General features: G+C 40.8%; 1 protein-coding gene across 1 annotated transcript; it reads right to left on the reverse strand.

Annotated features, from left to right (window-relative positions):
- Positions 1 to 548: 548 nt before the first annotated feature.
- On the reverse strand, positions 549 to 3324 carry socs3a (suppressor of cytokine signaling 3a). Its single transcript, XM_053338710.1, has 2 exons — positions 3180 to 3324; positions 549 to 2589 (listed from the first exon to the last, which is right to left on the reverse strand). Exon 2 carries the CDS (start codon positions 2439 to 2441, stop codon positions 1824 to 1826), a length of 618 nt encoding a protein of 205 aa, XP_053194685.1. The 5' UTR covers positions 2442 to 2589; positions 3180 to 3324; the 3' UTR covers positions 549 to 1823.
- Positions 3325 to 12868: the final 9544 nt, after the last annotated feature.

The following is a 12868-nucleotide window of genomic DNA, read 5'->3' on the forward strand; positions in this document are numbered from 1 at the left end:
GTGTGTGTGTGTGTGTGTGTTTATTCACAGGACCAAAGATAATTCTGAGAATGTGTACGCTTTCTAAGAGCCATTCATCTTAAGCAGACTGCTGCATCATTATGTATGTGCATGTGAGAGCGTGTTAGGGCACTTAAACACCTACAGAGAATTCAGTGAGTCACACCAGAAAAAAGGAGTCAACTCGCACTTCTGTAGAAGCCTGGCTGAGTACAATGTTATTTTGTAGTTCCGGGGTATTTTGTCAAAGGTTGCTGCTTGACTTCTTTGTTAGAGGAGCAAGTAATCAGCTCAGAAAATATGTTGCTTTGCAGGAGATGGCCCACAAAAAAAAAAGAGTGAACCACATGTGATGTAACCCTGACTTGATTCAAAGATGTGTGCATTTGATGTGCATTGTGTTTCACTATTAGTAAGGATAAAACCCCAAAAGTCAAAATACTAAGAATTTCCACCTCCCTGTGCGCCACCCACTCTGTTAGTTCACTCTGCATGTGTAAATAATATTTTCACTCATCAGAAAACAAATCAAACAATGAGATCTCATGTCATAGAAAAATAGTGCTCTTTATTATAAATTACTGAAATGTTCTTGAGAATATAAATAAGTGCAAAGTTGTATCAGTCTGCTTGCTTCGTCAAACTTCTCAAATATCTTCAAGCATCCACAGCCAGCGGTTTGTCTGGCAAAAGTACATCTTTATAAAAGACAGCACAAAAAACAGATTTACCATTTCATCTTCACTTATGTAAACATCGTTTTAAGGACAAAACAGTAAAATAAGATACATTATGATTCTTCTCCTTACTAGGAAAAGATAGATACCATATTTAATACATTCATTTGTAAGCAGTGACCATCCTGTCGGTGCCACAAATACTACCACATATTTTGGTGTACATATTTCCTACACCACTGAAGCCATTTAAAAGTCTGACTCTTGGGATTTGTTAATAGCTCAGCAGTGGTACTGTACTCTCAAGTAAAATCCGGTAGGATTCAGCCATGTTGGTTTTCTAACAAACTGTTGTCTAGCTCAGGCAAGTTTGGCATAAAAACCTTCCTCTAAATGAAGTATCAGATGAAACCATACCAAATGTCAATATATATATATTTTTTAAGTTCAGCCCTTCTCATTGTGGCTGGTACAAATATGCACCCATAAGGCCAACAGTGTCCACTTAAGTTTCCATTTGTCTGTGAATTTCCAGCGTACACTTGGTGAGAGATCCCAGGATACTGGATGGATGCATCTAATACGTCCAAGACTATCATCCAAGGTCAGCAAAAAAAAGCTGGTCTGTTCAGAAAAGCCAGTCCAGATTTAATAGATGGATGCATTTTCTGAGGCTGATGTGCATGAGCTTAACAGCCTCACAGTACACTGGTTAGCAGCAGCAGCAGCAGTAGGAACCTGTGTGTCATCAGACTGTAGACAGCTGACTGTGAGCCTCACTTCAGTTTTCAGTAAGTTGTACGTCATCAGTGAGGCAGAGAAGGACTGTGGAGTTAACTATCTTTAAAACCAGATTACACAGTGCTTTCTTTCTTTTGGCCATTTTTGTGGATTAGTCCTCAATCCAGTGTCTCTTACTGAAATGTGCACCTTAAGAGACTCATGGCTACTTTTCTGTGAGAACCACACACTTCTTGTCAGTAAAAAAAACTGCTCCTTTCGACAAGCTCAGTCTTAGGCTTGACTCTCTTGACTCTGCTTTGTCATTGCAGCTTTCCCACTCGTCTGGTACGTGGCTGAAACGTTCCAGTTTCTTTGTTGCACTCTTAAGTCTCTGCCCCCTCAAGAGCATCAGCCAAATGCCTCTTAAATAGGAGAGTCATATTCCTGGAGGAATTCCTTAAGATGATGAGGAAGTTGGTCTCTTTTAGTTGAAATGTCCAAATGTCCATTGACTGTCTTCCTGCACATGTGCTGCAAGGTGGACAAATTACAGGGGAGAGGTTTGAGAAGCTCCAGAGGGATTTTCTCTCCTCCAGAATAAATGTAGTAAATATTCCCAGTGCGGGTGTTCCCTTTGCTCTGAGGCATGTAGTAATGAACCAGCTTGAGGATGCAGTCAAAGTGGGGTACGGATTGAATGTTCTTAGGGTCTGTTTGCAGGTAAAAAGAGGCTGTATCACATTGGATACGCAAATTTTTGGTACCCGACGCAGTCTTGACACTGAGGGTGAACAGGTGACGGTTGTCTGAGCTGTCCCGGATGAGGAAAGTGCCGGTTGTCTCAGATGCCAGCATGGCGTTGGCTTCCTTTCCGGTGATGGGGCCCCAGTAGAAGCCACTCTCCTGGAGTTTGTGGAGAGTGGTGAGGACCATCTGGTACTGCGTCTTGGAGGTGAAAGTCTTGTAACGGTGAGGCAGCCGCATGTTGGAGTCCAAGAGGCTGCTGCTCATTGCGGAGTCAAACTTGCTGTGAGTTACCATGGCGCTGTGGTCGCACTCTAGGCAGCCTGGGGAGCACTTGGCACCACACAGACAAGAAGCGAAGAAGAGGTGAGGTCAAACGGAGGTTCAGAGGTTGACTGGGAGGGCACGACAAGGTCAGCTCTCAGTCTGTCTGGAAATTAAACACCTGAAGGGAAAAGATAGAAGAGGTGAGTTAATGTGTGAAACAAGACATATTCAGTTTGTCAGAGTTTAATTGATACTCCAGATCTGTTTCATTCAGGTTGAACTGTACTGTAATACTCCTGTGGCTCTATTGGAAACTTTGCTTATTTTTCCAGATGTGGAAGTTCTGTACATCATGCTTTAATCAGTCCCAGATGATGAGGGAAATTGCTCCCGAGCGCCATGACTTTTTTGTCATCTAAAAACAAAATACTTGTATGTCTCTCGTCTATTGGACATAACTTGTGACTTTTAGCTAAAATGCTCCGATATAAGATCAGTTTCAGATCTGGACTTTTCGGGGAAATCTTTGTGTGTGTGTGTGTGTGTGTGTGTGTGTAATCTGCCCTCGGGACTGAGGCACCATGGTCACTTCCAGTAAAGACAAACGTAATCCCGATTGCGCAAATTACATTTGCCATTACATTGCCTTGACCAGTTTTACTAAACAAACTACCTAAATTACATAAACCCAACAGTTTAATTATGGATTTATAAACTCTGTCTATAATATGTAATACGTTTTATGTGGAAAAACAGACCAATCCTCACCTTTAATGTTTCTCCAAAGTCGCTCTTTTAAATGTAATCCAAGTCGCTGGGTAGATGAATATTCACAGTTGTTCAGCGACTGTCAGGTTGGTAAAGAAAAAAAAACTCTAAAAGTTCTTTGGTAATAAACTTCGGGGTGTATGCACTCCTCTGTGCGTAGTGCAGTGAGAGTCGCTCTGGGGAGCTCTGAGTTATATGAAGCGGTGGGAGGGGAGTCCTGCTTCAGTGAGAGGATGCTCCGCCTCTTGCCAGTAAATTCTCCCTTCTCTCTCTCTCGGTAGATTGACAGGAAGCTTTTTTTTTTTTTTTTTTTTTTTTTAGGATTCCTGCTATGAGAAGTCCCCCCAACCCCCATCCCCCACCCCCTCTCCCCACCTCCTCACAAACTCTTCCTTCAAAGTGATCTATGTTACTATAGTAACCAGTTACTTAGTGTGTAGTGTGTGTGTATATATATATCACATTAAATATAAGCTATTATCAACATCCCCAACCCAAAAATGCTTTTTTACTCAATAAATCTGCAGGTGTGGAGATGTGGCCATTTGTATATATGTTTATTTTTTTATCTTTCATTTTGAGAACAATCAGATATACTATGCCTTTTTTTATATAACAGTTCTGCTTTGCTAAGTGTGAGGTAATGATTCAGTCTAAACTGAGACAGTTTGTGTAATCGGTTTCTGAGAAATTCAGAGTAATTCTAGCTCAGAGAAGTAGTTCCCCATAGAGGGCGCCAGATTTTGAAGGGACTTTATTACACAGTACAAGATTTCCCAATAGCAACATCTGGTAACTAAGGGCAGGTCATCACTGTCATTGTTGTGAAAATTTATACCTGTTTTTCCTAAACAGGTTCATTACCATATTTTAGGATTGCTTCAAAGTTTCAAACATTTAGTAATACCCTGAGATCTATGTTAAAAATAGGTAAGAGCTCTTTGTAAATACACTTTAACATGTGATGGTTTTATGATAATGGTAGTTCAAATGTTTTATAATAATCTAACCAGAAGAACCTATCAGGAAGGAAAGTAATTTCCTGGTAAAGTAAAAAGGAAGTACTTTTAATTTATTGCCCACACTGTTTTATAGCACTATCCTATTTGGTACTAGCCTTATCTAAGATCTGATAACACATCATTTGGAGAGTCCATTGTTCATATTCAACTGTCATTTTGTTATAATGTATATGTTTTAAGGTCCTCCACCCATGGTAGTAACCCTAGACCTTCCTCTTACTGTAAAACTTTTATCATCATTTTCTAATAATTATCATATCAGCTTTTGACTTAGAAAAAGGAAGAATGATTGGGCCTCATCTTTGTCAGCATGTGTGTGACTGACAGAGTACTCATACAATCCACGATCCTCCCTCCCTGCTGACTCAGTTATGACCACCTCTAGCCTCAGGTGGTTATTGTACTGTTGATTGACTTCAGGCTATGGTGTCATGTCAAGCTTTGCCCTCTGTTAACCAGCTCACCCTTTTACTCATCAGTACCAGGCAGGGTTTTTTGTGTTTTTTTTACATTGCTGTTCACTGAAAATCAGAAACAAAACAGTTCTCGTTAAAATTCTTAAAAACACAGTACCTGTTTTGGTGTAACTCTAGCTGGGTGGGGGACTGGAAGGAGGGGCTAGTGGGTAACAGATTGACGCCACAGGGCCTGATGGGTTATGGTAAATGCCAGCTGTGTCCACAGAGGTGAGTCAGGTGTTGTCTGATTCAGCCACCAATAGGAGAGGAGGAAGGAAAATCTCAAGGATAGCCTCATGATTGTCCACTTGTTTCCAGCAAATCTATTGTGTCATCATTGTGAGGCATGTACTTAACATCCAAAGGCCCCCCTAGGGGCTATAATGGTAGTCAATGGGAGGAAAAGAGAAATATGCTGGCTCAAGCAGGCAAAGACACAAACCTCTAATCCACATCTCCATGGAAACCACTATGCACATTATTACAACATGCTGACTTGCTTTTTTAGCATGTACTTCATGTTGTAATTTTCCAAGTAGGTTACACCTTTGAGTCAGTGGAAGAGAGGGATCTTAGAAGTACAACTTAGGAGAGAGATGGTGAAAAAAGGCTTGTAAGCACCCCACGCATCAAGACAAAAATAAAATAAACAAACTGAAGACAGTGTGTATTTAACCAGAGGTCAACCCTCAAATGACTGGTCAGTCAAGGCAGTTGACGAACCAAGTGACCTGGAGCTGAGGCAGCTTCGTACTCTGTTGCTCTAGCACCCTGCGGGACTCTGGCCAAACATCTGAGGCTCATGGTGTGAGGCTTGGCAATGACAGTTTTGGCTCTGTATGAGTGTGTAGCCTGTCCGTGTACAGAATCTACTTGAAATAGAAAACAAAAATTGCCTTTAGTCCATGTTTTTATGTTTCTAAATGTGTATCCGGGCTCAGCTGAGTGTATTCTACCCACTAGTAATCCACCGTCCATGACACGAAGAGTCAAGGATTTTAAATCTATAGCTTCACTCACATGCAAAGTCACTGAATTCATCCTGACTTTAGTGGATGAGACAAGGTCTCGCACGCTAGCTTGTCGGTCTAAACCACTGTTTAGCTGAAAAGGCAGCTGTTTAGGTTTTCCCACACTGACTCAGAAATTTACTTTAGCTCATGGTTCCCGTAAACCCACCGGGAGTAAGGGGGGAAAAAGCAGAGCTCTCAACAGGAAAGATTGGTGAAAAAACAGAAAAAATATTTTTGAGCTGCTCGGTGTAGCAGAATTTCACTGAACTGGCCGATCTTTTAAAAACACTGCATGATTTGCCAATTTTGTAAAATTTGTAGTAGTGTTGAGCACATTGTTTGTACAGCTGAATCTGGGGAGGCCTGAGTTCAGGTTGAGTCAAAAACATCTCAAATGTTATTTTTGTATTGAATATCATATGCCAGTATGGTGTGTTATATCAAAACATTAAATCATTTTATAATAGTTCAATTTACTTAAACTTTAAATAATACTACTTGGATTAAAATGTTGTTAAGGTGTGCTTGCTGTTGCTGTGAGCAGTGCTCTGTGCTGTACTATTCAAATCAGGTAGATTACTGTGGAACTGTGTCTGATTATCTAAGATATGCAGGTAGGTTCCTGGTAAATCAAGCAATCTAATTCCTGTTAGTTTCATGTACAATAGATTCAGATACCTGCCACTGCCTGTATCCCTTGTTTTAATGTCACTTTGTCAGCTACACAACATGTCCATTCATCGCTGTATGACTGTAACTTCCTTGTTGATTGAGAAAGGCTACTTCTGTGTGATTACCAATAACTCAGTAATAATTTCCTGGTGACTCTCACTCTGTCTCAACCCATCTCAATCTGTCTCTTTCTCTCTGTGTCTCACTGTGTGTGTGTGTGTGTGTGTTCATGTGTGTGTGTTTTCCTGTCAATGCCGATCTTTGTGTGTTATTGTGAATAATAGGACTTGTCATACATGACCACAGATCACCACAGATGAAATTAATGCCAGAAAACCCTAAGTGGCAACACTGTATTTTACAATATATTCTTTAAATAATATTCCCAACAAACTCAAACTAGGCCCCTGAGTATTGGTATAAAGTCTCTATAGGCCCATGTTGTGTGTTGACTTAATATTTTTAGTCCAATCTTTCATGGCATGTGGAGCTATGCCAAAAATTCTCTCGAGAACATTGTGTTCACTGTCAGAGATGCTTGTCTTTACGCTGATTGCGCAACACCGTAAACCATAGAGAATTCCTGTAAATTTACAGGGAAGAGCACTTTGTTGTTGTTATTCATGCCTTGTTTATAGTGCCCTTTAGTGGGAAGTGAAAGCACCCTATGATAACTGCTTTCAAGTGTAAAAAATTGGCACAAAGATTAATCTTTTCAAAAAATGAAAGCAAAAATATAACATAAAAACCAAAACAGATTATTGACTTTAAATCTCACACATATTCAGACTTTTCAGTTAAATTCTATATCATTGTATACTACAGAAAAGGTGAGATCTTATTGCTGTTATTCACTATTTTACACATCATGCACAGTTACTACTTGTTACTTGTTACTACAGTTACTACTCTCTGTCTGCAGGTCTCCACCCTTATGCACATGACACATGTTTACTTATAATTTTTTTTAATTAGTAGTACTGCTTCAATGTTTGGCTTCTGATGTTGTGAAAAGGTGTGAAAGTTGGCTGTGAAATTGAATGTAACAAGCTTGGCACAAACACCACTTCGCATTCTTTCCTGCATATCACATGAAGTCTATTTATGGCCGTGTGTACCATCACTGTCACAGTTGTCTTCTGGGAAGAGCTAAAAGCAGAATGCAGAGCCATTAACTTCTACTTTTCAAACCCACTGTGACTTTTGACCATGTGGACTCTTCTATAAGTATGTGACCATTTTATCTAAGTTCAAACAGCCTGTGTTATTAATATTTACTCTTGTTTTACTTGACCAAATAATGCATATAATATTGTAATTAGGCTGGAGACTGTATCTAATAGAAGCCTGTTAAATCCCCAAGAATGCCCTCTGGATTTTTTGTTTATAATTTCCTCATTTTATGATGTAGTTTCTGGCTTTATTTGTCATTGTCTCTGCCGGCAACTGACCAGTAAACTTTTCAACTCCCGGAACTGTTCCAATATTTACATTAGGTAAACTGTAGTCCCATGACAGGGCCAGCGTCAATTCTACTCCTCTCAAGGTTAACAAGAGGAGGAGGCTTTTGATGTAACAACAGAAAAGCTCTTTCAGCATTTGCTTTTCTTATGTTGTATTTCCTGGCATAAATCAGTGACCTGATAAGAGGAATGTCTAGTGCTATTGTGCTAAGTTGCAACTGGGAGACCACGTTGGTCAGTTACCAACATTTTAGCCATGTGAGAGTGAGCTGGGAGCTTCGCTGGGACTATTATTAAAACCAACATCGCAGGACTAACTCCTGAGGGACCTGCACTGGTGTTTCAAAACCCTTTCTTTCCAAATCACATACAGCTGACACAATGTGGTAATGACTATTTTGACATTTAGTCCAACCTTGTGAAAATGAATACAGGAAATGCAAATTCTAAGAACGTGTGATTGGGTCAGTTTGACTGCATAGTCATAGCCTCGAAGAAGAAGAAGTTAAATAAAGAAGTGAATGTCACAAACGTCATCAGGGCCCGGCTTCCAGTGTGTCATCATTTTCCACCAGGAGCCACATTGAGCTAGATGTGGTTGCTAAGCACATGGCACCTCAACATTTACTGGAAAGTTGAAGTTCAAACATTTGAGATTATAGTGTGTATCACAGTTCATCCACAACACTCAATGTCCTATTCATCATTCTTAGGAAATTACAGACATGAGAAAGACCTTAAATGGACAGAAAATTATCAAATTATGAAATACTTTTCTGCTGAATTTTGGAGATCCTAATTCATGCAAAGCCTTATTTACTTTTAAATGAGTAGTTTGTCATTCATTCACATTCTTGCCAACAGTGCCTCTGAGTGCCTTGTGCAGGATTAAAATCTTCACCTCTCACCACTGTAGCTTGTACTACCGTGATGGTACAATCTACATCTGGAAAATGTACATCAATGTGCCACGTTCCTTGGGGGGGAAAAAAGGCCAGTGTCCAGAACTGCTGCCTCCAACATTCAGATTGCATCATGGCAGATAATATGATTGATCTGACGCTGCTTGCCTATCTCGGCTCGTCTGCCACTGCCGCCACCATCCGTTTATCAGTATCAAATGCTTGGAGACAAAGGAGCCTATGACATAATCAGCATCTTCAAAATGGACTTTGATTCCCACAAACCCTAGAAATAGCAGGCTGATGTTATTGGGCAGATGGTAATAAATCTGTCTGCACTATAATAGCAGGTTGGCTGAAAGATCCTGTTAACTGAGAACACCTTGTTTAAATGCTCTCAAGAAAAGGTGCATGCTACCAAAACATACACTTAGTCTGCACGCACACACACACAAACACACACACACACACACACACACACACACACACACACACACACACACACACACACACACACATGCATACAGTATTCGTTTAAAAGGTGTGATATGCTGGTAACCACACTCATGAACACATACAAACACAGGCACACACACTTCCTCTATCACACAGTAGTAGCAACCTGATCCTGAGTTGTGCCAGTAAGCAGTGCAAGATATTTCCGGATAGATGTAGTGTGTACATGCACAGTTCACACACCAGGTTTGTGGACACTGTTCAGATAAGGATGCTGATAGTGTGCTGCGATAGGTGCCTGGCAGAGGTGAGGTGATGTTTCTGAGGATCAGAGGGAATTTACTTGGAAGATGTACTGTAATTCTAGAGGAACCTGATTTTCATTGCTAGTTATTCCCTCACTGATAAATTGCCTTTGCCTTTATGTACCACCTTCATGCACCACATTGTTTAAAAAGGCCTGACTCAGTCACAGATGTTTGAGGATACTACCCAGGATGCATCAGTCACCCAAAGGAAAGCTTTGATCCTAGCTATTCCCTCAATCAGTAAATGATTCCATATGAGTGTATGACTGGGTTTCGACGACCTGGCAGACACAATGAAGTCATATCAGGGGACTATAAACAGACTGCAAGCCATTGAAAGCATTCAATAGAGCTATTGTTACAGGCACAGGTGTGTTCCTGTACAGAGTTCTGCTAGAGTGAGTTACATCTCTCTTTCATCTTCTCAGTCATCATTGGTGAGTGTCTGCTTCCTTTTTTTTAAGGAGGCTTCTCATGAAATTGCAGCTGCATTATTGCTCGGTATCTATGCATTTCTCATTCTTCCCCAGCTCTGTTCTCTACTCTTTCAACACAGCCCTGCATTGTAAATCTGCAACTCCTACACTTTAAGGTCTATGACTGCTGAGAACAGCAACTCAGTGTCCCTGGGAGGCCTAACAGAGGGAGCTCCTGTCAGCATGGTACTCTCCTACACCTTTCAGATATTTATTATGAATCTCTGACCCTCAAATGCTAAGAATAATAATAAATCATATGATTAAATATATAAGAATGCTGCACAAAGCAGGTCCTGGATCAGACATCAGTGAACTGTAAGTCCCCCCCCTCTCCCTCTCTCTCTTCAAGGCATTTCCTTTTGTCCCCTTCTATCTGGGCACTCCCTATAGACAGGAAATTCTTCTGGAGTCACTCCAAACCTCAGTTTCCCTGAATTCCCGTTCTTAGCTGGAAATCTTGGAAGGAGGGTACAGCCTGTCCCAAACTCCAACCTGCATGTAAACAAACAATCTGCCTGTTCAAGAATTAATTCCGGCTTATCCAGCTTTCTCTCATCTGATTTTGACAATGCTATGTAATTACTTGGCTACACAATAAGCTGTATTATCAACAAGAGTTCAAATGTATGGCTCTTCATTAAGATGTCAGATAAATCGTAAAACGTCGTGCAGGGGGGAGGGGAAAAAAAGTGCTTCTTTTCACACCACATTAAAAACTACTGAGTTTCCCAGAATGAGAGCCACCCACAGTTCAATGAATGTGCAGAAAAAATCCCACATTCACATTTTCCCACTGGGACAAACAAAGCTCTGTCTTGTTCACACAGTCACTCTGCAGCTCTGCATCAGCAAGTTCACAACCAAAAATATTGTATACAAAAAAAAAAGAAAGTTGGTTCTTCTTTCCAGTAAATGCAATTGATGTTGGCATCCAGACGGCATCTATCTCCCTACTTGATTCTATTCAGTCAAATTCAATTCCTTGAACAGATACAGGAACAAAGATTTAGATTTACGGTTGCTGCATAATTTCTTATGTGTAATCCAGGAATTCCATTTAATCATTTACATAGGCTTTTATATGCTGGCCGTTTATCATTTATAACTTGATCATAAACTTGTGCATGTTCCAGCCAGATGGACAGGAGATGTGAATGAGCCTGTGTGGTTTTATATTGTGTTTATTTTACTCAACATTTTCATATCTAGGTCACTATGTCACCATCAACGGGAAGCCCTTGGATATAAAACAGGAACAATTGCAGTTGTTCGGGAAGGTAAAAGCTTTAAGGACAACTATTTACAGTGTAGAGAGATAAGGGATGGTCTTATCAAGCACAGTCCTAAAATTACTAACTGCACATTTCACATGGAACAGCTGCTCAGTTCTTGACCATTTTAGTATGCAAATGTGAGAATCATTGTATGGTTTGAATTTTAAAAAATAAAGTGTGGTCCGGACAAAACTGTAGATTCAGTTATTTCTCTGCAGCAGATTTAATTAGATGTTTTTCACTATTTTGTTGTTTGCAGGAAATGTTCAAAGTTACACAACTGCATGTTTGTGGGGAAAACTGTACTTTGAACTACAAAATGCCATCAAATAAACAAATCATATAGTTTCCCCGCATCCCGGCAATGTTTTACTCCCACTGAACTCAACACAAGTCAAAGTTTCTACTACTTTTGTAACTAATGTTATAACTTCACCTTCGAGATACTGCGATACCCTGTGTTTTGCATGGTTATATGGGTGGGTGTCAGACAAAGAGAGAGAAAGATAATCAGAGAGAGCGAAAGATATAGTGGAAGAGTGGGGGAAGGGGAGGGAGTAACTTTGTTGTGGCTGCTTTGTAATTCCCTTTCTCAGAAATCCTGCCCTGAGGATGAACTGAGTGTCCCTCGGCAGAACAGAAAATTCCTGGAGTGATTTGAGAGGGATTTATTCTTCCAGTAAAACAGCAATACATCTGCTAGCACCTGAAGTGTACGTGCATGTAAAACGCTGCAAAATACCTCATGACATTTTTGAGTATGAGCTGCAAAGGGCTCCAGTCTGTCTGTGTGTTGAAAGCACTGATGGGATAGTGTTTTGTTTTTGTTTTTTTCGAATTGACCTTGACAGCCTGTCTTCTTGTTATTGTCCAAGAACAATGATGACTCATATGATTGGCAGCTTTTAACCCCAAAAAGTCCACTTCCATTTTTTTTAGCTCAACATGGTAATTGCATGCAAAACTTAAGACAGTAAAGCAGATTTTATACAACACTGAACTGGTTACCAGGCTGTGTTGCATTTATGTTTGTGTGACGGCCTTTTGTGTGAGCCCGCCTGTCTGTGTGTAACATTCTTTGCCTGCACGAGTTGCGTTCCATACGAGAAAAAGCTCCTCTCATGCCAGCTGAGGTCAGGTCCGGACACCGTGGGGTGCACCCTACTCCCGCCGTGGTGGGCCGGGAGGCAGGGGGAGGCCTTCCAGCGCTTCTGGGAAACAGTCTGGGCCTAATTGGAGCCTGACTGGTCTCACATGTCTCCACTTACTGCAGGAGACGGAGGATCCCGCTGCCTGGCCTATGAGAGTTGCTGTGGGCCTGGGCCTTTCCCCTTCATCAGCATAACCACAGAGGAGGCAGTTCACCAAGCAGGCCTTACATGACAGTATGAGTGAGTGGTGTGGTCTATGGTGTTTTTCAGCTTGGTTCAGTGCACTGAGGTCAGGTATTCTATACTGAGTTGCGCCTCTGTGTTTTTAAAAGTCTTGAAATATTTGACCTCTTTAAATCTCTCCTGGTACAGTTTGTTCTAGGGATCTCCTTTCCGTACAGTATTTGCCTCCTATTGTTCTCTTTTAACTTATTCTAGGTCAGGACTGATGAAATCTCCCCTCCTATTGTATATTACTTGACCCTTCTCCT

Source organism: Scomber japonicus, chromosome 18 (genome assembly GCF_027409825.1).
Source record: "Scomber japonicus isolate fScoJap1 chromosome 18, fScoJap1.pri, whole genome shotgun sequence".
Classification (NCBI taxonomy): Eukaryota; Metazoa; Chordata; class Actinopteri; order Scombriformes; family Scombridae; genus Scomber; species Scomber japonicus.